General features: G+C 38.0%; 1 protein-coding gene across 2 annotated transcripts in view; it reads left to right on the forward strand.

Annotated features, from left to right (window-relative positions):
* Positions 1-23,964, forward strand: part of KITLG (KIT ligand) — a 54,080-nt gene that overhangs the window by 24,428 nt on the left and 5,688 nt on the right. For both annotated transcript variants that reach the window (XM_075080686.1, XM_075080687.1), the window contains exons 2-8: positions 2,069-2,182; positions 7,590-7,652; positions 12,272-12,451; positions 14,368-14,530; positions 15,421-15,516; positions 22,154-22,263; positions 22,762-22,838. In XM_075080686.1, the coding sequence (XP_074936787.1) occupies positions 2,069-2,182; positions 7,590-7,652; positions 12,272-12,451; positions 14,368-14,530; positions 15,421-15,516; positions 22,154-22,263; positions 22,762-22,838 (803 nt within the window). The remainder of the gene's footprint in view (positions 1-2,068; positions 2,183-7,589; positions 7,653-12,271; positions 12,452-14,367; positions 14,531-15,420; positions 15,517-22,153; positions 22,264-22,761; positions 22,839-23,964) is intronic.

Here is a 23,964-nt window from a genome sequence, read left to right on the forward strand (position 1 = left end):
TGGAAAGCAAGGAATAGACACAGGGTCGCTGTATGTTGTATCTTGAGTGTGGCTCTGAGCCCAATTTCATTGCATCTCCCTAGAGCTTGGCTTGTTCATAGACATATAACTGCAAAGCTTTGTATAGCATGAGACACAGAGGTTTTGTAAGACAGTTAAGTACCTAAATTCAAGTTAGGTACTTATTCTTAATGCTTCAAATCATAGGCAATTATTCTCAATAATCTCTTGTACAAATATTAAATTAAAAGTATTTCTAAATCCTAGTTATGTTGAAGCATAAGGCATTCTCAGAAGACATGCTGCATATTGAATGTGTCCTTTGCTTAGAGTATTTATGATTTCTTTTGTGTAAGTCTACCCATTGTCATGATCCTGTGGTTTGTGAAGGTAGAGTTTAGGGAAAGCCAAGTGGAGGCTCCACTGAAACAGGCAGTCCCAGCTTGTCCCATCTGTAATGGAGCATTTCTGCTGTATCAGTTACAAGGGTTGGAAAGCTGGCCCACCAGAAAAACAGCACAGGAAACAAAAATGGAAGTTGACTGCCGAGTACAGCTGGCTAAACCATCTCTTCAGTACCGGTGAAAGAGGCAAGGGGAGGAGGCTAGTTTGTCTTTGCCACCAGCAGCCTGCACAGATTTTGCCTAAATTAGTCAGGAAGCTATATTCTAACAAAGTGAATGACCGGTTTTACTTGAGATGTAAGATACATATAAGATTTAAGAGATATAAGATACAAGAGAGAGATTTACCTGCCATTTAACAGCTCTAGGGAATGTGCCTGTCACTGTTCTGTCATATTTATGTAGCTCCCGAGTGACCTTTATCATCATGCTTTCTTAGCCCCTCTAGGTTACTATAATGATACTTAATCTTTTAAATCTATGATTTTTTTCTCCCTGCTTTCCTAGAGAGCTTCATCTATGTTGCTTGATTTCCCTTGGTCTTGAACTGAGAAGTTGGATAGCATTTGAAGGCAAGGCTGGAGACGGGAGCTCTCTATCTGTCACAGGGAACAGACAGGCCTGAGACACATCTTAGTTCATGGAAAAGCAAATTTTTGTCTCAGTCCTGCCCTCATGGAGGCTCGGGAGCCTGCACAGGCAAATTCCATACTTGCAGTAAATGTACACCATCATCGGCTCTTGCTGACAGTTTCAGTCAACTGGCACAAGAAGCTTCACAACCCAAGGCAACTTTTGATTATCCGTAACTTAAATACTTTAACATTCTGGAAATAAAGATCTGCAGCTTAAACTTGGCATGGGGTTCTGTGGGAAACCAGCAAAGCACAAGGAACAACAGAAGGCAAGGAAGTTCAGGCAGTGCAGTCAAGGAGACACCCAGGTGCTTCGCAGCCAGTTATCTGGTGCTTTTCTGGCTAAGCCTCACAAGCCTGTGTAAGTACATTGCATTGCTGTTCCTAGTATGATTTAGGATGGGAACATAGTGCCAAAGCTAAGCTGCCACTCCTGAGAGGCCAAGGCACATCCCTTAGAGAGAATGATTTGTATTGCTGCTTGAGATCTCAGTAGCTGGGCAGAGTCCAGTTGTGGTTTTGCTTGCAGTTTAAGTACCCAAATGTAATGGCTGTGATTATGAACTTTCTCCTTTTATCTTGCTGTGGTCTGGTATAGTTTTGTTCCTTATCAACCATTATCACATTAGAAGCATAGGTTTATCAAATACCTTATCAGGTGAATGACAAGCCTTATGTCGATGATGAATAATATTGCAAAGTTTGTCTCTCTCTTCTTTGGTATCTGTAAACATTGCAGAGACTCACCTAATCAGGATCCTGCACACGAAAATCTGATGGCTCAATACCAGGTTTTCCATTATTAGTCTAAAGGTACTTGCATCAAGAAAAGATCGATTAAGTGCATTTCTGTGGATCCCTGCCATGAAGATTATACTATAGTGATACGAGTATGTCCCCATGAAAGATGAAGAGTATTGTTTCATCTAGACTTTGTATATGAAAAACATTACTACAGTCACTTGTTAGTTCATGTTTGGAGATGGCTTACTTGGGCTTTCTTGTTTCTTTTTTTTTTTTACTAAATAGACTTGGATTATCACTTGCTTTTGTCTTCAACTACTCCTACTTAATCCTCTTGTCAAAGCCCAGAGTTCCTGCGGGAATCCAGTGACAGATGATGTGAATGACATTGCAAAATTGGTAAGTAGCTTTTATTTTAAATTAAACAATAATCAGTGGCTAATGACACTTACATTTTAAGCAAAATTAGCAAATCTGTATTAGAACCTGGGGAATATTAAAAAAAATCCATCAATGTCTGTCACTTGATCAAAATTAAAACCTTTATTGCAGAGACTGGAGAATAGTTTCAGTGTTTATTGAAGAGATGACCTTCTTGACCAAGCTAGAGTGTGTGTACATATATGTGTTCCTCCTTCCAAACCTCCATGGAAATTGTCAGAACTCTTGATTTCCTCAAACGTTGTCTGGGATCAGATTGCTCCTCGTGGAGATGAAAGACTATTATCTTGTGTTACTGATTTGCGTGGAGCAGACCAGATGCAAACACAACTGAAATGAAACAGAAATATTTGTTAGGTATAGGGGAAACTTGCCATATATAAAAATAGTACAGCATGAGACATCGTTGTGGCAATCAAAGCAATAACGACTGAAAACCTCTTACAGTCTTTATGTGTGAGTGGGGCTACACTCATTACAGGTTTCTCCCTCTTCTTCTTATACCTGGAAGTTTAGCTCTGAAGGACTCATAGCTTTATAGAACAGAATTGATTTAAGTATATTTTAACTGTTACTTCATTGAACACTGCATTAACCTGAAAAACTGCATCTCTTTGCTTGAGGTTGGTATTTAACTCCACTGAAGTCCGTGATTATGCTAACTTGCAGTAGTGAAGGATCTAACACCAAAGTTCTTATGAAATAATATATACTGAACACTTAACAGGCATACCTTCATCTACATACCGACTTACGCTGAAAATTATGGCTTCATTATGGAAAAACAGTTGCTATAACAGCATTAATAATATCAAACACTTGATTTGGAATCCCTTGCATTTGCAGTGTTCTTAACTTGTTTTCTTTGGGCATTATTACATACATTGGCTCACAATGTAAATCTCTGGGGGTACCTTACAGTCCTATTCAAATGCTTAGTGCTTCACATTAGTCCCTTTAGGCACAATTCTGAAGTACTGGCATATTTATTTGAGATAATATTTAATCTTTTGAAAGAGTAATAACCTTTGATCCAAACCTGTTGAAAGCATGACAGAATAATAGAACTCATGTGAGGGCTGGTGAAATTGTCTAGTACAGGGTTAGCAATAACTTTTTGTCAGAACAAACAGTTTAACTTTCCCTTTAGTAAAATTTAAACTTCAAGAATGTACAAATACATGTTACAAAAATTTGCATGTAGCTTAAGCAATCACACTTTGCTTTTGAGATAAATTATGAAAGAAACATAGTATCATAAAAAAAAGGTTAGTCTTTAATATGACTGTGACTTTGTGTACCGTGTTCCTACATCTTCCTCCAGACTCATCAGCAACTGCAGTTCTTGCACGTATCCCTGCAGCACTGTTTCCATACTCCCACCCTCCTCCACATCCCCTCTTAGTTCTCCACATACAGCGTGGTTGCTAGTTCCCTCACATGCCCCCTACGCATAAAGCCTAGCTGAGCAACGTTTTGAGCACTTGGCAGATTTATACCCCCTTTTGCTTGGGCTGCCGGCTGGCTAGGAAGGACTTCGTGTGGCAACCGTTCTGGTGTATATGCTGCTTTTCGTGAAAGAAAACCTCTGCCAACTGTCCAGGTTGCACTGTGCTTCTGCCTCTGCCAAGCCTGAGCAAAGCAGGGTAGGGCTGAGCTCCTCCAGCCACTCCTCAGTGAGGATGCTGTACGATCCTTCTCCTGACTTACACCCATACCTTTCAGATCTCTCTACCAAATGGAAAATCTGGGTGAAGTTAAACATTAAGTTCAAAGATATTTTGGGTTGGAGAAATAACAGAGAAATGCAGAAAATACAAAGCCCAGACACCTGGATTCTCTGTTTTAAGTTGTGTGTGTGAGAATGTTTTGAGGAAACTCTGTATCCCTGTTTTGTCTGTCTGTGTTAATATTTGCATAGATTCTTCATGCGGAAAAAATTTCTATAAAGCCACTTGAGAACTGAAAGGATAACATGGAAATAAGTTTAGTATCTTAAGTTTAGTGTAAGAACTCTTGGTTTCAATTAAACTGACTGTATCGCAAGTTGTTTATTCTCTTTTGAAATGCTACACCATGACAACTTGACACTGAAAAAATGAAAAAAAAAAAAAAAAAAAGGTTTAAAGTACTTTTGAAACAAAATACTATTAGCTGAAACTGTGAATACAAGAAGGGAGACATTAACAGGCGATATTAACTGATCACATTATTTTGCTAAAAAGTACAGTTTTTTAATGCCATATGGAGTATATCCTTGGTACATAGAATACGAACTCCCACGTGAGAGCTTGTGTCCTTAAAATTCTCAAAACAGTCACAATAAAGAGAATTTCCAAGAGCAGTAGCCCTCATTTCAAAGCACTTGGCTATAGAGGTAGGTCATGTCTCTTATATTCTGCTGTTGTCATGAAAGAGTAGTTTATGGAACCCAAATTGCTTTTACAACATCCCTTTTTCATCTCCCCATCTGTGTGACCATGACATATTTTAACAGTATATTTGGGTTATGCAATGTTAACAGTGCTGTATTAAATATTCAGACCTCTGTATGTCAAAAGTGATCTTACATTCCCCAGTTTGAGGTTTTGTTACAACTGGGAATATAGCACTTAATGTTGGTTTTATATGGATTTAAAGACATAAGTCCAGATTCCCTGTTCTTCACCTCTTCTCAGAGCCCGATAGGATTTCTACAACCACACACACCCAATAAATCAGAGAAACTTTTTATGGCATTTTCACTGCAATGCAGGGTTCTTTTAATTCTATATGTTACTTTTCAAGATTATCAGGTGACGTTGTCTGTAATCATCAAAACTGTTGCTTTTGTCTGAACCAAGGTAAGTCATGCAGGCAGGTGTTTTGTTGCTGGCAAATTTGTCACTGTACTTAAGTTGAGTAGAGGAACCAAAAAAGCCATTCCGGGACTTAGAGAGTTTCAAGGGACACTCCCTTTCCATCCCCCTCTGCTCAGGCAACTCAGAGCCCTCTTCTCTGCTCCTTGTTGGGAGCCACAGTAGTCAGGCACCTCGCACAAAGCAGGGAAGCAGAGTCCTTTCATTCCTTTCAGGATCATTTAAGCAGTTGAAAATTAGGCGGTTGTTTTTGGATCATAGTCTTGGTGGTTAGTCTTCAACGAAATTTCAAGACTAATTTCTGGAAAGCAAAAGAGTACAAAATGCACAGATTTAGTACAAACATACCCTTCACTCTTACATCCGGGGCTATACCCTATTTTCTGTGTGTGAGCTGGGAGGTCCAACTGGGACATAAATATACCTCCCTCGCTTTGACTGAGCTCCATCGTTTACCATCAACAGAGCATCTGGTATGTGGAGTTTAATCAATAAAACTTTAACAAGTTGTTTTGTCTTTGAGGCAGGGCATATATTTTGTGTTTGACACCCTCCCCGCCAGTGATCTTCATTTTTAGTAGTAAATTCAAAAATATCTTTTCTGATTCACAGTCTGTCAAGGAGGAAAATACTGAGGCTGAGCTGTATTCTCCAGCTTTGTTTGAGAAGCTGTAAGAGCTCTTGGGCAGTTACATTTTTTTAACTGTGCCTGAGAAGTGCTTGACAGGCTCTGATGCCAGTAAAGTAGATTGTATACATAATGCATATAAATTCTTGTGTTCATTGATTTGGAACACATTTAATCTTCCAGTGACCTTTCTTAAAGAACGGTGCTTTTGCTGACATTGCCAAGTCTTGAAGCCCTCTAGAGTGAGTGTGGGAAACTTTGCACATACAGTAACATCTTTACTATCTTTGCTGCTTGAAGTGCTGCTAATCCTACCTCTCTAGGCATGCAAGGGAAGCTGGAAAAGAAATTGGATTACCTATTAATGTGTTATGATGTCAGGATGTTTTCAGAGGAAGGAAACATATAAAAAAATTTTTGGATGAAGATTTAGAATAAATCAGATGCCAAGTAAATAGAAATTGATATAGAGAATTTTAGTGGCGCTTCTGCAAATGCTGCTTTGAGAATGTGTAGGTATAAAAATAAAAAAAGAAAATTGATCTAAGGAAAGGAATTTACCAGGATCATTTGTATAAAACTTGTTTTTTAAAGCTGTAGGAGAAAGCTAGATGTCATTGAACTGAAAGATCATGGCTCAGCCCATGCTGTAAATAAAAAAAATATTTGGAATTCACTAGTGACTCTGCCTAAGCATTGTCCTTGATCATTTCTAGATAACATTTTGAAGTTGCTGTCTGAATCTTTAACTGAAACTAAATTTTAGCTAACAAATAAAAATTTCTGTTGTGTCAAACAAAATACTACCAAAAAACTGTACAGGAAAAAAAATAATCCCTGTGCTGGTTGCTATAGCAGAATCAAAAGCAGCCATAACAGAATGATCTTTAACCTGAAGAAGTAGAAAGGCTTTGCTGAACAAAGTATAGATTCTGCTTCACCAAAGGATCTATATATGTGCTTGTTGTCTTTTGTCTAAATGGATTTCAAAGCAGGATGAGAAACATCGACTGAATCTTTCAATGTTACAAAAGAAAATAAATTTGTTGTATCACTAAACATCATAGTATCGGTAAACCTTTTGAAAAAAAAAATACTTGAAGAGATTGTGGATCATGGCAGCATCTCCCTCTTCATCTCTGCCCTCAGCGCATTCCCCAGATGGTCAACCATATCTCATGGTGGTGCTGGGTTTCAGCTGTAGCAGCTTGCATTGTATAATTCAGTGAGAACCCTTCTTCTGCTCCCTGTCCTTGCTTCAGCACAGCCCGTACTCACCCACATCTGCAAAGCCATGCTCAGCTTACATGTGCAGAAGCTCCCCTTTGCCCCAGGACATTGCTATGATATAATTAGATTGCTCATCATTAGTAAGAGGCACAGCTTCAAAGTTAAAGTTGTGATCACGTGTTTTTCTGGCCTGGTACGTAACTAAGCGCAAGGCAGGCAGGTGTTTCTTTAGGTTCAGATGCTTGCTGGAGTTGGAAGTGATTTAAAGGAAAAAGGCTTAGAGACTACTGGATCCTCTACTGTTTGGAGTGGTTGGGGTTACACAGAAAGTGTCACTTCAAGACGTGCCATTAAAAGATGAAAATGCAGTGGAGTTTCTGAAGTAAAAAATGATCTCAGATCACTTCTCCTAATCACATTACTGACGTTAATTCTGCTGAGAAGTGGTAGCATTGAACATGATCAGATCAGACCTGGGAATGTTACAGAGGTGTGGAAAGATGCTTCACTTATGAGCAAATAAGAATCAGTAGCAGTTCTACAGGAAACTGAGTACATAAGCTTTTGCACGTGGTAGCTTACTGAAAATTTGTGTTGATTATTTGATAGTGTAGTCAGTAATAACATTTTTATTATCTGTTTATTGTAGGTCGGAAATCTCCCAAATGATTATATGATAACCCTTAAATATGTCCCGAAGATGGATAGTCTGGTATGTACAACCACTTCAAGTTAATTCAAATAAAGTAGCCCACTAGAACCAGTGGTGGCTGTAATGTTTTGTACCTAGTCCTATGGCTCAGTAAGTTACAGCTAAATAATGGTTATTTCACTTTTCATACGCTTTGCAACTATTCATTTAGAAGGAATGTAGAGAGTCACTTAAAAACTTTTTAATTACAGAAATCTTAGAAAAATGTTTCTTCATATTAAATTTTTCTAACATTTTCTCTGGAAAAAAGTCAAACTACGGTATTTTTTCATTATGGCAATTGAAAATTGTTGCTTTCTTAAAGAAGTCGTTTCTTTCTAATTGTACTTTGGAATATGCTGTAGAATGTTCTTCTCATTTCAGCCAGTGGAAATGCCATTAAAGCACAACAAATACTGAGTAGCCAAAAAAGAGAACCCTAAGTTCAGCAAATGGTAGCATCAGTAACTAAACAAACTGGTAGAAAGCAAGGACATTATTTCATTCAGACATGCTTTATATTATTCTTTCTATATAATCCCATATTTAATACATAGTGATACTCTCAAATAAGCATCATCAACCTTCTTTAAAATTTTATAGCATTTGTATTAAAAACTTTTTCATACTATCTTATTGCTTATTCTACTAAATATTTTCAACATTTTTCCTGCTCTCTTGGTTGTTGCATAGACTGCAAGAAAAAGGAGAGAAAGAAACAAGGTGAAAGTAGAAATTATGCTAAATGCTATACTGTACTATATTGTTTTAAGGAAAGAAAAAAAGCAAGAAAAGGACTAGTTTGCCAGCTAAACTGAACAATATTGTGCCTGTCTTAAGAATGAATCACTGTACACTCACAACAGTAGTTGGAAATCATTTGGTAGATGTAAGAAGCTGGTTTTGTGTCTGTACAAAGTTTTCATTATGAGAATTCAATTTGTGCATGATACACATATAAAAATGCATCCTATCCTACAACTTCATAGGAAATCTAGCAATATTCCCTATTGGTATTGGAGAACGATGGCAAAAGCAACGTTCTCTCAGTCCTGAAAAACAAGGAGATGGCTGGAGGAAAAGGAGGCTGTGGGATAGTGAAGGGCCCTGAGACATAAGGTTACAAGGTACTATGGTAGATCTGGGAGTATTCTTAGGAGTTTTGTTGGAAGCTTAAGGCTTTTACTAAAAGTTGATGTACTTTAGAAACCCCAGTTTAAACTTGATTCCTTAGGCAGAAAAACTGCAGAACAAATGTTATGGAAGTCAGGTACTAGATCCTATATAATATCATTAAAACTAATGGGAACATTTCCATTTCTGAAAACAGCCAATATCCAGATAAAAAGGAAGTAAGACTGGTTGCCACCATCCCCTGGCTGTGGTACTTCTAGAAATTTAATGATTTTGGTACCTGATGTGATGAGAGTCACATCTGTGGAGGATAGCCATAGCCCAAGTACTGTTCTGCAGCCTCCAGGATAAGCAAGGCAATTGATAGGCAAAAGCCAGGTAGGATTGGGGCTGTTCCCTCCACTGCGCTCCTGGGTAGGCTGGCACTACAGATGAAGAAGGCCAGGGAGCCTGCTTGAGCAAAGAGTCCTGGTTGTTCTCACTGCTTAACTCTTACCTCGCTCTGTGGTTCAGTTTTGGCTGCCAGGACACACTTTCTTTTCTATAGTTTAAATGCCGTGACATCTTGCTGATTCATATCCAGAAACTTAGATCCAGTTTATATTTATGACAAGCAGCCAAGAAATAAATAGGAAGAAGAGAAGTTCAGAGCTGGGATTTCCATATTCCCTTTGCTCATATGCCACTTTAAGTCATGGTGATGGAAGGTGCAGCTCTTGGCCACATGCCTTTGCAGGAAGTATTCAGTGGTATTCACATCTCACTTTGCCAAATTCCTCTCTGGGGATTTCAGGTTCTGTTACACATACCACCGCAAAGGCTGGCTGAATAAGTAGGTTTTCTCTGGGTTCTGCAAGGTCCCTGCAAGCTGGGAAACCTGTGGCTTTGTATAAGGTGAATGCCCTTTGTTCAGCTCTGAAAGGATTGAAATGGTGCTCTGCAGTTTTTTTTTTCAATAGATTTCAATCTTCAGTGTGTGCATAAAGTGGGAAATGTACCCAAGGTAGCAAGTCTTAAATGTAGATGACTAAAGGTAGAAAGGCAGGGTGCATGCAAAGCAGATGGGAAGCCAGTGTAGTGCATGTAACAGGAACAGACTGACTGAATCCATTAAACAGAAGGGCTGTTGCATTATGCACTAGCTCAAGGCATCTGAGTGGCTTTAAAAGTAGTCTCGCATGGAATGAACCGTGTAGTCTAACCTGAAGGTTAAAAGGCAAAAATGACAGCAGCAGAAGCTGAACTTAGGACATAAACTTCAAACTTTTAGGTAGGTGTAGAAAGAAAAAGCTAAATGAGGACTACCTGGAAGTACAAGGGAAGTCATGTTTGCAGTTGCCCTAAAATGTAAATCTTGGTCAAAGTTTGCACAAAAAAAGCAGAATTAAACCTCCATTTTTCCTTGCAAACATCACATTTTCTCAATTTCAGCAGTTTCATCCTTGTGTTTGGTAGGCATTGAGATAACAAGTGATTGCACAGCTTGATATTACTGAAAAGAAAACTTAAAGGTCTCATAAAATACAGCTTTGTAGGTCAGAACAGTTCGGTCAGAGGAGACTCTCACACATGCGCTAAACCACAGAAGCAACAAAATAGGTTCCCTGCTGGAATCGCCAAATGCTCACTAGGAGATGCAGCAAGCTTTTGCTACTCCCTGCCAGAGGAGAACACCCACAAAAGCTCAGAGGAAAAGAGCTTCCAGTTTTGCAGTACAGGGAAGCACAGAAGTTCTGCATCCATGTTCCTACACCAAAGCAGAGAAAAATGCATTGTCTGTCTTGTAAGGCCAATGGCACGTGGCACAATGCATGCTGCTTGAATGGAGTACATTTCAACAAGCTTTCTCTGATTTATTTGCTTCTGCCTGTCCCTTTCCATTGTTGTGCTTGAAGGAAAAAATGGAAGCAGAATCAAGCCAGATGCCATCCATTTAACATTTTATTTCATTCTTTTTTAAGTAATTGTTGAGATAATTACAGAAGGTGATAATACTGACTTGCCACTTGTTATCAGCATGTGAGAGTTGTACACAAAAGTGAAAAGTCAGGTGGAGCTGAAGAATGTATTTACATTTGGTTCTCTAAGCCTGGAAGCCTAATAGTCTGGTTAGTCTTTGAAGGCGCAACGTGTGTTTTTCCTCATCAAAAACATTTACACGTCAAGGCAGAACAACACTGGTGTCACCAAGAGAGTAATTTGTCACCAAGTGATGATATTGATAGTAGTAGATATTTTTTTTTTTAATAAAGAACCTGTATGCGGGTTTATTGCAGAAACTGAGTAAAATAAGATTAAGTCCATAAGCAGATACATTGCTAAACATTTACTGTGCACTGCAGAAGGTAGAGTGGATGGATTCAGCGGATGCTGCCCATCCACTGGGAAGCAATTGGAAACTGATTTAGTGATACTGAGAGTACTTAGGAGTTGCTAGGCCAAGATCTTCATATCTGGCAGGCTTTAGTGATCCTGAGACATTTTTAACCACTGAAAAAAAATAGCTTAACATATGGAATAAATTCCCATAACATTTGCCATTGAAAATTCAGTATTTATTGGAAAGGAATTCCTGGGTACATGTTGCAGTGTGACTAATGCCTTACCTATATTTTTGCTGACCATATCGAGTTAGGGTTTTTCCTTGGCTGGGTGGCTTTTTTATTTACATGACTACTGTTATGTAAATCTAAGTAAATAGTTAATGACTCCCTCTAAAGCAGCAAGATGAATGTCCAGGTTTCAATCACATGAACAGCTGTACAAACTTTGTCTGCAAACTAATTGCATAGGTGTCAGTGAAAGGATTTGAACTCTATTCCAGTGGCACAGATGTGGCAGATACCACAGCAGGCTGCACAGAACCATTTTGTCAGTGAAAACTCAGGAAAAGAGAGAATTTTAGATCTAGAAACTGTTCTCAAGAATGGCCTTTAGTGAAAAAGCAGAAGAGGAGTTAACTAAGCTAACTAGTTTAAAGGTGGATGAAAGCACACATGGATTTCATGCAAAACATTTAAGGAAACCTTCCTTAGAAGAGATTTAAATCAAGGATCTTTGGGGTTAACTGAGTCATGTAAGGTAACAATAATAAAATAAAAACTGAGATTGGTTTAAAGAAAGTCTGGAGAGAATTGTTAAAGCAGTAGTTATTTAAAAAAAATAAATAGGTTAATGAAAGCATGGAAGAAGGTTCACAGTGGTATGTCCCAAGGCTCAAATTCTCAACAGACTGATGCTTAGCATTCATTAAGAATTTAATGAAGGGATGGAATTTAATAGACAACCATAAATATATCAGTATCAGTGAGAATAGAAATGTTACCAAAAGCACTAAAGAGAAAGTTGGACACACTAAAGAAGACAAATTTTAATTTAGACTTCCAAGATAATTTATATTGGAAAGAACTGTCTAATTTACTTTTGCACTTTGAGCTGCTTGACCAGTTTTTGCAAAAGTCTGATATTTAATCTACCTCTCTGTTTCTCTTTTTATCCCCTGACAGCCTAATCACTGTTGGTTGCATTTGATGGTGCCTGAATTTTCAAGGAGTCTACATAATCTTCTCCAGAAATTTTCAGATATTTCAGATATGTCTGATGTTTTAAGCAACTATTCAATCATCAATAATCTCACCAGGATAATTAATGATCTTATGGCATGCCTAGCTTTTGATAAAAACAAGGTAATCTTATACAGATTTTCTGCTTTTATGCTGGACATTTTTATTGAACTTTCTGCTGCACAGTACTCAGTAATAATTTTTAAATGTCCAAAGCTTCGTTAGATTTGTTCTTATTTATATTCTTGTACATCTGAAATCCTACTTTGTTTAGAAATGCGCTGAGTACACTGTGCTAACTTTGGCTAGTCATTATTTCCTGCTTCAAAGGAAAATGGCTTGCAAGGAATTACAGTATATACAATGACCTGTATACAGTTATTTAAGTAGTCAAAAATGTAGCCATCATCTTTAAGATAATTAATTCATTCTGGTCTGTTTGAAACTGGCAGAAATCTTCCTTGTGCATCCAGCTTAAATTATTAATTTTGCTAGTGATCCTAATGTAAATTTAAAGATGGTGTGGTTGAAGCTATTAATATACTCTTAGTATGTATCACAGTGTGTGAAGCTCTGAAAGCTTCGCCATGGTTTAATGAACTTTTTTATACAAAGACACAGCAAAGACTAGAGGATATCAGCCCATTTCCATGCGTTTCTGGATTCCAACAGTGGCTAGAAGGATTCCAGGAGTCTCACTCAGGAGATGTCTGATTCTCTTGTGTGGATATGATGGGGGGGAGAAATTACGTTCCTAATCCCCTACCCAGCTCTAACCAGTCTATCGATAATTAAAAATAAGTTCTGTAGTTGAAGGTTTTGTCCCACTGAACAAAATGGGCAAAATCCATCATGCTCTTTAGGGCAAGGATTTAATCTTCCATATACGTTTATTTTTGTCAAGTAAGTCCTTAGCTGTTGTAATTGCAGCTTTTTAATAATCAGAATGAATCAAATGGACTGAACCACTCAATCTCATTTAGAGTGGCATAACCTTATAACCTTGTCATATATTGGCTTTATATTGCTGAGAGTATTTAGACATTCCCTACCTTTCCATTTCAAACTGAATTCTGTCCAATCTTCAATTTATGTTTTTTTTTTTTTCTTTTCTATTCTTGTCCTGGTGATTAAAAGCACTCAGCTGGGATGTGGTTAGGGAAGAGGAATTTTACTTTGTGGAATGTAGTAAATATCCTGTAATTCAGAGAAACAAGTAGCTATTGATTTCTTCAGAGAAGTATTATCTTAGGTCTAGTACATTCAGCATTAAAAATAAAATAATTTTGTAGCCAAAATTAGGAAGTATTCCTTAGTACATACTTAACCCATGTTCTTACCACTGTCCTCCTCCTTGGGAGTACAGAGTAACCTCAGGCCAACATGCTGGTATGAGAAACAGTTGTTATGAAAGCCAGAGTCAGGTAAAAAGGGAAAAAGAAGATAACCATCAATGATCTTAGCATGGACCTCAATCTTGTTGTTTAGTCTGGCATAACACATTTGTCTGTTAGACCTCAGAGTAATTTGGCTTCCTTGTTTATAGCCCTGCTCTTATTTTTAGGTACATTATCAGGGATCTCAGCCTGCTTCTGCGCAGTAGTGTATCCCAGCTATTGTATTCTGTTCCCTGTACTCTTATGACAATAGCTATGATTGTGTTGTGTTCCTGTGTTCAGATTAAAAAGGATCATGTGGAACGTTGAAAAGTAATGAGAAATCAAGGTAGCTTTTTTAATGAGGGAAATAAAAAAAACAATTCTCTTCTTTTTCAGTGTAGGATGGGAGACTGCCTTTCATTCGTTGGCAATTTTACAACACTGGATTAATAATTTATTTCTATTTGCAAAGCTAATTTGAAATCCTCAGAACAGAGGGCTTGTATGTTTTATGAGGATTGTATACAGTAAATTTGGTCTTCTTCAGGTTAAAATTTTAAACTATTTTGTGTCATCTTTGGATATTTTTGTCATCTGTTGGGGTGCTGAAATGAGCATCTCTCAACCCTCTTTCAAGCTGAATTCTATATTTTACCCTAGGATTTTGTAAAAGAAAATGGTCACCTTTATGAAGAAGGTCGCTTCATTCCTGAGGAATTTTTTAGGCACTTTAATAATACCATTGAGGTCTACAAGGAGTTTGCAGACACATTGGATGAAAATGACTGCATTCTGCCTTCAACAGTAGAAACACCAGAGAATGGTAAGATAGCTCTCATTTTGGGGAAAAGAATCTAAGTAGATATAAATTAGTGATTTTCCTTTGATTTCAGAGATGCTAAGGATCTGATGCTGTACTTCCATATCTCCTTTTTACTGACAGTTGAAATTACTACCAAAACTGAAGCTTGTATTTCTGTGCTAAGTCATGTTCTATCTGGCAGTAAAACTAGTGCCATCGCTCCTAGTGACATGGTTCCTTAATATAAACCAAATAACCTCACAATACTCTGCTCTATTTCTTTTCATCCCAAATATATCCTGGACCATCTTCTTACATTGTTTTTCTTATCTTCTATCAATGCTCTATTTGAATTTTATAAGGCAGGAAAGGAGCCTATGATTGGGCAAGTGAAAAGATAGGAAGCTAGGACAAGTCGTAAATTGCAGCAGCCTCAAGTCACATCCATATTCATCCCACCCTTCCTGAAAAGGGCCATGTTTACTTCATCTGAAAATTTTAACAAGCTCAGGTCAGGCTCCTGCAGTTCATTCTCATCCTTCCAGTAAAAGGAGGTTTTGTATTCTCTTTTCTTTTACTCTGTCTAGTGACAGCTATTAGCTTTTTAATTAGGGCAACGTATCCAGTTGCACAGTTACACCAGTAATAACTAGATCAATGTCATAACCTACGAAATTGTTTAAAGCAATTGCTTTTCCAGAATAGCTATTCAGCAGCAGCTCAGTGTGTAGACACATCTGACTCTTAATAAGACTGCCTCTTTTGGCTTAATCCACTTTGTAAAGAGCCCTGTAGCCAGATTTTTAAAACAGCCTTATAGCCACATCAGAATAGCCCTATAGCCCATCATCTTATATACAGGGAATTGTATTTTAAGTTACATGATGCTGACACACTCATCTTTTATTTAGATTCCAGAGTCGCTGTCACAAAAACAATTTTGTTTCCTCCTGTTGCTGCCAGCTCCCTTAGGAATGACAGCATTGGCAGTAACACTAGCAGTAACAGTAAGTACAAGTGATTGAATTAATATGCGTGTCTCCATTTTGTTCTGGTAGCTGGTTGTTACAAGAGTCTAGAGGAAAAGAATGTCATTAATTGTACAAATTAATGGGAAGTTACTTGTGCCTGGTGGTGTACCATGTGTTCCTCAGCTGTAATACCAAAAATGCAATGAACTTATCTAATCAAAATTTAGAGGCACTATCAAGCTACAATGCTGTAACAGCTCTCTGCAACTTGGAGAGGGCAGGTATCTTCATTTTGGCTGTTGTGAGGTGTTCACTAGTCATATGGCCTCAGTAAACTTGGCTGTTCCAGACACCTCATTTTACCTCTCAGAAAAGGAAGCTGCTCCAAACAAACAGAATAGCTGTCCTAAATTGGGCCCAGGGTACTCACACGGACAAAGAGGTTGTCTGTCCATTGCGTTTTGAGAGTACTGTCAGTCCCAAGCTTGACACCAAACTTGAAAACAGTCCCCTTGTTTGCTTGCTGTAGTCCCAGTAGGGCCTTCTCCACAGTCAGCATGCTTTCGATTGAGATCAAGGACAAAGTCACTACACTTTTGGCAGTCTGTAATCTTCTCTCTGGCATGGCCAACTGGTCACTGACAGATAGGAGAGCCTGGAACTGTTGGTGTTAAGAGCCTCAACATTACCCATCACAAGGTCAGAAGGGCTACAGGAATCAAGGTAAAGAGAAACAGCAGAGTTTCAGGGGCTTTTAGTGACATCATGATACAAGAAGGTGAATACTGTCTGGAGCTTTCCATGTGAGCAAGAGAAGGGGATTTTCCTTAAAGGTTCCTGAAATGGTGATTAGACTTAACCATGCTGTTATTTCCCTTGTTGCTGTTTCCCAGATGCATCAGGATGGCAATGTGTATCTCTTTCACAATTTCCCCCTTTCACTTCACAAGCATCCATATGCGATGATGAAATGTGTGATGATGAAGTGTGTGGCCAGCGCTCCTTGTGCCTAAGAAAACATGGGCAAGGAGGTAGCCTGTTGGGCACAACAGTAGCTCCTGATGTTGGGACAGATACTACTAAGACAGTTTCTTCTCATGCTCCTTCTCTTGGAAACGTGTAATCTAGTTATTCTCTGTGTTTTTATCACCATGCCTGCTACCTCTTAGTTGGCTTACAGCTGCTGTTGGATTAGAAGCCCTTCCTGACTGCTTTCTAATTAAGAGAAGGTCTTAAGTCATCATTCCTCAAAACCCTCCGAGTAGAAGGTTGGAACAAAAACCACCTTCGACTCCTGGCTGCCAGCCTGCCTTTCTGGAAAAGAGAAGTCTCACTGTCATAAATTCCTTGCCAAGAGGTCACAGAGCTGGCTGCAAATAGACTTATGAGCCCAGGGCCAATTATGAGGCACCAGGAGGGGACTAAAGAGCACATAACTGTCTCTCTCAGGTCTGAACATGTGATAATTTTTGCTGTCGTTGCTAGAGGAAGAATATTCAGCTGCAGCCTGAAGCAATGGGAATAGATCGAGGAGCCAAAAGAAAGATAGATGGATTACAGGAGCAGTTCAGATGAAAGGAGTTTGACCCAGTACAGTAACAGGAGGGATGCCAGGCAGTGCAACGGACGGTGGCACCTGTGTCTGTACTGTGGAGGGGAGTACAGAAGCCGGTTTATTAAAAGTGTTTTATAATTGGGTAATTGATAATCAAGTAGGAAAAAAGCCTATTTAAAATAATGCAGTAAGTCAAAGAAATTGCTTGGCTGGCCATATGCTGTACAGGTGTGTCTTAACTGATTATCATTCTCTTAACCAATTTATTGGAAAATTGGATATCAGTTAACAGCCTTATGTACAAATGACGTGAGAACTGCATGTCTGGTGCTGTGAACAGTTTGAACTTGTAATCAGATTAAGTTACATTAACTTGGACATGGGATGCTGAGTGGTTACACTTTAGTTATTTGTTTGGGGTTTTTTTGCAGGGAGGGACCTGGGGCATCTTTATTGGCATCTCTCTTACTCCCTGAAAGTGTACTTCAGTACTGATCTTAGTTTTGTCTTGGTTTTACTGCTTAGTAAGTTTTAGTTTTTACTTAATTCTGACCTTCTTGGAAGGAACAGCAATGAATAAACCTTACTACTTCCCATATGAAGACTGCTCAGCACAGGAGACCCTGCTTGCTGGCTTCAGTACTGTTCTCAGAACAGCACCACTAGATTCAAGTTTCAAAAAGGAAAACATTTGGAGAAGAGGGGAAACCTGAAAAAACATCTCCAGACACAAACTACCCCATTTTTTTAGTGTTGGTTTTTTTTTAATGACCCACTTTAATTTGTAAATTTTTAAATTGAGTGGCTTAAAATTAATGGGTTTTGGACCATTTAGAAGCATTCACCCCTTGTGAAAGAACCCTTCCAGATTAATAATAAATTTTGACTCTAATGAAGCCTGTGTAGTCAGATGACTTGAACTGCTCTTAATTCTAAATTCAACTTAGACAAATGTGAAGTGCATCATCTAATAAAATCATTTGTGAAATAATTATCATAGAAATTGTATGTAATATAAATTAGCTAAATTATGTTTTTTTCATGTTGTTGCTACATTAGTTGAGAGTCCTATTTCATGAATTCATTGTTATTACATAAAAATAAAATTAAACTACTATAATAGAGTAGAATCTTGACTAAATCTACACCAAAAGTCTTACCCCAACTAAGCGTAAAATAGAACAATTATCCCATTCTAATATTTTGAATGGCAATGGACTATTTTCATCCTTGTCATATTGAATATAGATCTGTGGCACGTTCCTACTCCGTCTTTTCCCCCATAAAATTTACAAAACAGCACCACCACCACCCCCCCCAATTTATTTAGGCTGGTTTGTTTTCTTCTCTTTGTGTTACATGACTGTGCCCAAGTTAAATTGCAATTAACTGTTTAAGTCCCAGTCTTATTGATATCTCTCTGGATCATTATACCATGCATAGTCTAGAGAATTCAGATGAGATGGTTCCTATGTAAAGAACAAGTGTCAGGATAACACATTTCGAGTCTTGATCTCTTTCAGTGGTTGAGCCAAACAACAAATAGTAGTCTGTTTTTTTACCCCCATCAGATAAATCTCATGTTGCTCTTATTAAAGCTTGAACTTACTAGCTGTTACTACCACTTCTCACTCAATTTAGTTCCATGGTATTATTTATATTTTCATGGAAAGTTCAGTGTTGCTTTCTTCCATTTTTGCCTATCATTTCCTCACAATAATTTAGATTTATTACTCAGTACTGAGCAGCTCAAAGAATGTGTAAGCACAGATCTCTATAACTGTTTTTAGGAATAAGGTCTACTTTTATAATTGAGCAAAGAATACCATAGTTTAATTCAGTAATTGCACAACAATTTGAAAATTCTCACCCATGGCTTAATGCAATTGGTGTTGCCTTCTGTGTCTTTGTTCCTTTGTTCCAACTTTATAGTTAATGGGAGACTCTAATGAACAGGTGAGAGCTGCTCTGCATTTTTATAGATAAGATCTTGTGGTAATTGTGTTGGAGCTGAGCAGAGGTAAACTGAAAATTCCTTTGAGACATATATGGCAAAAAAATCAAGGAGTGCTTTGAATCATAATTAGTTGTTAACCTATACACATGGCTCAAGGTGGAGAGCAGCTCAATAACTTCATTGTGTAGCTGAGTGGCTTTTAATGTAAATATATTTTGTTCACAGCTTAATATACCAATGTCCATGAAGACTACACATAAATCTACATCAGATGAGCTCAGTTCCTAAGGGTTTCTTCCATAAGGTGCAGAGTGAGAGCTCTGAGAGGTGCTGGCCGTCTTCCACTGCCTTTTTGCACCTTGCTGAAGAGAGTCTATTTAAAGTAAATAATATACTAACTGCAAAGCCAGCAGTTCTTCTGGCATTGCCCAAGGAGTTCACAAAGTTACTGATCCACCTGGTTTCTCCTATTCCTTCTCCTGTTCTGCCTCTACAACTGCTGGGAGTGGGAATATTTCTGTGTAGACTTCTAAAGTTTCTAACAGAGGAAAAGATCCCTATGGAAGGAATAAAATCCTATTCTCAGCCAGCTTGCTTTCCTTATGTTCCTTTTCTTCATTAGGACACATGTCCCCGGGAGGTTCTCCAGACTGACAATTCTCCAACCTGTCCTGGTTTAAATGTTAGTATAAATAAAAGACACATGAAGAAACCTGCCATGACTCATTTCATTCTTTCCAGATCTTTCAAGGGACTTTTTTCTGGACTTGAAAGTGAAATTGAATAATCTGTTGTTGTTTGCTTTTTAAAGCAGTTATGGACTACTTAACTTTCAAATTAATTCGTACACTATCAAGTTATGAAAAAAATAATCTGTAGTCATTTTTAAAAGGTAGGCAGGGGATGATGCCATAATTTGACTGTATTTAGGCTCTGCCCCTGGGTTGCAGGTCCCCACACGGCAAGCTAATTATGAAGTCCTTTCAGTTTTCCATAGATGCTGAGGAAAGCATCTGCATTGGAGATATCTTCTCAGATATCAGGTTTTTTTCACTTTTAGATACCTTATTGTAAAGGGAGCTCTTCTGTTGTCTAAGACACTCTAAAGTTTTTGAAGAAAAATGGTAAAAATTAGGCTGCTAGACCATCACTGATTGCCCTGCATACAGAACATTTCTCTAGAAGTTTATATAAGAATTAGCACGCTTGCCATGATATGCTGCCCAGCATTGCAGAGTAGGCAGAGGATTTTTGAGGTTATATACTCTACCATAACATGTTATCAAATAAATTATGTTCTCTATGACCTGAAGAGTTTTTCCTTTGATTTTTATTTCACTTTTACATTTTTTTCTGAAGTTTGCAGGGCAGAATTCAGAAAACATGACCATCCCCATAGGATTTACATAATTCAGTTGTATAACTCAGTGGTTTCTCACTGGGAAGAATGGCTAATGGTATTAAGCACATCAGCATTACATTTTTCTTGACTGGAGCACAAGAGCAATATAGGAATTTTCTCCTGAGAATGTGCTGAGTATACAATTCAGATAAAGCAATGACAGGAATTTTTTTTTAGATGTTCAGGCTGGCTCTATTCCACTTGAGTTTGTCCAGATTTCTTGAAGGTCAGTTCTGCAAGCAAACCTCCTGTATGTCTAAACTGGAATGGACAGTTTAAGAAAGATATGCCTCTCCAGTTAACTTCTGCTCTTGGTTTTAATCTCCAAGGAGACAGAGGCAGACTAAACCTCTCTTTTTCAGCTGATGTTCACCTCTCCTCTGTAGACAGATTTCTTTCACAGTAAGCAAGCACCTGCTAGTTCTGCTTGTCCAATGTTTCCTTTTAGTGTGCCCAGTCTACCAGATGTAAGCAAAATTCAAGTCCCAATAGTCAGAACCTAGAGTTTGTAAACAGAGATATATGTAGTATATAAGATACAGGCTTTTATTTTTTGCTTTTTAGTTCTGTCTACCATGACTCTAGAAAACACAGCTGAATTTCAGAGACAAAAAAGACCTGCAAAATGTCAACCAGAAAATCTCAGAGTTGGAAATTAGTTGCTAGTTAATGATGAGAGTGCTCCTTTCTAAAGTAAAGTGTTTTCTTAGAAGCTGTGTAATAATGTACTAAATGCACATTGCTTGGCCCAGCATATTATACCATACATGCTTAGACATTTGCTGTTTGCATGAGTCACAAATTTCTAGTGCTAGCAGTCCATTTTCATTTCTGTATCTAATCATCTCCACTTTTCCAACGCTTACAGTTTGGTTCTTTTCCTGTAATCTGACAATACACCCACCATTCGAGCTGCAGACACCAAATCCTGAAATGAACCAAAACTGGGTGGATGCTGTCTAAACTAGCAGTCTTCTGTGGCTCACTTTGCATTTCAGAAGGGATACACTCCGCAGGACTTTTCACATCCTGCTCTTGATTAAATAACTGGAGGGCCACATTTTAGTCTCAGCATGTGTACAGCTCCCCGTGAGGGGAACGGAATTGCTTGTGTACATAAAAGACTAGGTTTGGGCCTCTTCTATGTAAAGTGTAAAAAGCTGTCAAGAAATGGTAGCAACAAAATAACACACAGCTACACTTCAATGTACGAGGGTTTGATCTTACTGAAGTCAGTGGTACTTTCCAGACAGACATTAGAAGTGAAGTCAGGCTTATTTTGTTAAAACAACCTCCCTTGAGAGGCCTCGTGTTGGTCATTCATGAGTGGCAAGGCACAGTGTCTATCTGCAGTCAGAGGGATGTGCCTTACAGAACTTAAGCAAAACACAAAGTGACAGATATTCTTTTCCAAAGAATTACTTCGTATTACAAAATAAGACCTCTAAAAATAGATAAATCCAAAATTTGAAGTGCAGGAAAGAGAAAATTCTCTACAAATGACAAAAAGAAAATTAGTGTCGGGATAATTCAACACAGCTGTTTCAGAAATGGGAGGAGCTTCCTTGTGGTCAAAAATTTCCTATGAGGTTTTGGATGAAGTGCACCTCATGTACACAGCACTTTGAAGTATCTGTTCTGCTATTTAAGATGCTGTTATGTAGGGGGTGCATAAAAGTGCTCTTGCTAATAGTGTTGCCCTGAAGATAGTTTTCTGTTATAAATCTGTCATCACTAACGAGAACATCTGTAATTACAGAAGAGGTACTTGGCTTCATTAGCAGCTCCAGCCTGCAAGGAATCAGTATAGCACTGACATCATTGCTGTCTCTTCTTATTGGCTTTATTTTGGGAACCATATACTGGAAGGTAAGAAATGTTACATTTAGTTGTTTACATAGCGATACTACACTTCTTAGCGGTGAGGAGGTAGGAAGAACAGAACCATTCTGCAGTTGAAAGCAAGAGACAGCTCTTTTGATCTTCACTGACTGTGTGACATACAAATGTAAATCTATGTTGTCAAATTCTTGAATTCCGCCACCAAAGTGCAAATCCTGTCTTATCAGCATGATAGCTGTCTAATTGGAAATTAAAAACATGGAGTTCCCCCAGTTTCCCAGCTCTGTATTTCGAGAAAAGGATTCTTTTGCTTTTGCCCCTTATGTCCCTGCTTACAATACAAAGGCTTTGAGAGTAAAGTTATATCAGTATACCAGATGTATGTTAGAGGACAAGATTTGGCCTACATTTTGCAAGATGACTTTGATATTGAAAACAGGAAGCAAACTGAAACATACAACAATTGTTTACGGAGTTATTAAAGAAAGCTTTAGGATATTTATATTTAATGCATTTTCTTCCTAGAAAACACATCCCAAATCGAGACCAGAAAGTGATGAAACTACACAGTGTCAAGGCTGTCAAGAGGAAAATGAGATAAGGTATATTGGGTTTTTGTTTATATATATGTATACAAATGTAATTCTATTTTTAAGAGCTACTTTGTGAAGGTTTCCCTTCAGCTCTAAGACAAACACAAAAAACCCCCAAACACAGGGTCTTGCAGTAGAGGCAAAATGTGTGCTTAGGGTATATCCTTTTAAGGAGCTCCTGGTTTAAATATAAAAATTGATATAGAGGAGATTTCTGTTTAAAATTTTTTTTTAACAGGGCATTACCATTACTTTTCTTTCCTTATGCCTACTGTGAGAAAGGGAAGCAACAACAACAACAAAAGTTAATTTTGTGTTTGCTGTGTTGTGTGAAGCTAGGTTGACATTATGTGATAGAAAACAGTGTCTTCCTGGTTGTGCTTCTAAATCCTTTTGAACATTTTTTACATTAACTTTTTCACGTTCTTTCACTTTTTTACATTTCCCAGGGTATGTGTATATAAGCATCTATGTTTTCTGTTTTTTGTTTTTTTTAATGTTCATAGAAAGCTAATGAGAATTCATTCAAATCATGATAACTTCATAAGGTCATCCTGAAATGACTCACAGCTCTATTCATACTTCAACACTGCTTTATCTGATTTTTAAACAGAAAAAAATCTGTATAACTTAGTCAAATATACCTTAGAAAGAACAGTTGAAGACATTCAAAGTTGCTTGGACATGACTTGGGCAAAGAAATCTGTGAAATTCAGAAAAGGACTTAGGGATACTTTAAGTTAGAATAGTTCATGCTAAAGCATTTTGAGAGTATTATTCAATCTCATATTTCAGGGTGTTTGGTCAAGTTTTAATTTAGGGATTAAGGGAGAGATCTGATGCAGATAGCAGGACACATTTTACTCTGTAGGCTTCTCACATTGTGTTAAATGCCTGGTGCTGCCTGCTGTTGAAAGCAGGAATAGGCAAGGTTCCGATCTAGCAGTTTTGGTCACAGGAGCTGAAATTTTCAGTGTTTAAACTTTCTAGAACTGTTCTTATTACAATTTTTCTTCATGTACAGTACATAGAATGGAAGACTCTGTATTCACCAAGTATATTAGCTGCTACAAATAACTCTTCCTGCACCTCATCCTCCCAGGCATTGAAACTTGTGAAATGCATCTTCCTTTTA

Source organism: Phalacrocorax aristotelis, chromosome 1 (genome assembly GCF_949628215.1).
Source record: "Phalacrocorax aristotelis chromosome 1, bGulAri2.1, whole genome shotgun sequence".
Lineage (NCBI taxonomy): Eukaryota > Metazoa > Chordata > Aves > Suliformes > Phalacrocoracidae > Phalacrocorax > Phalacrocorax aristotelis.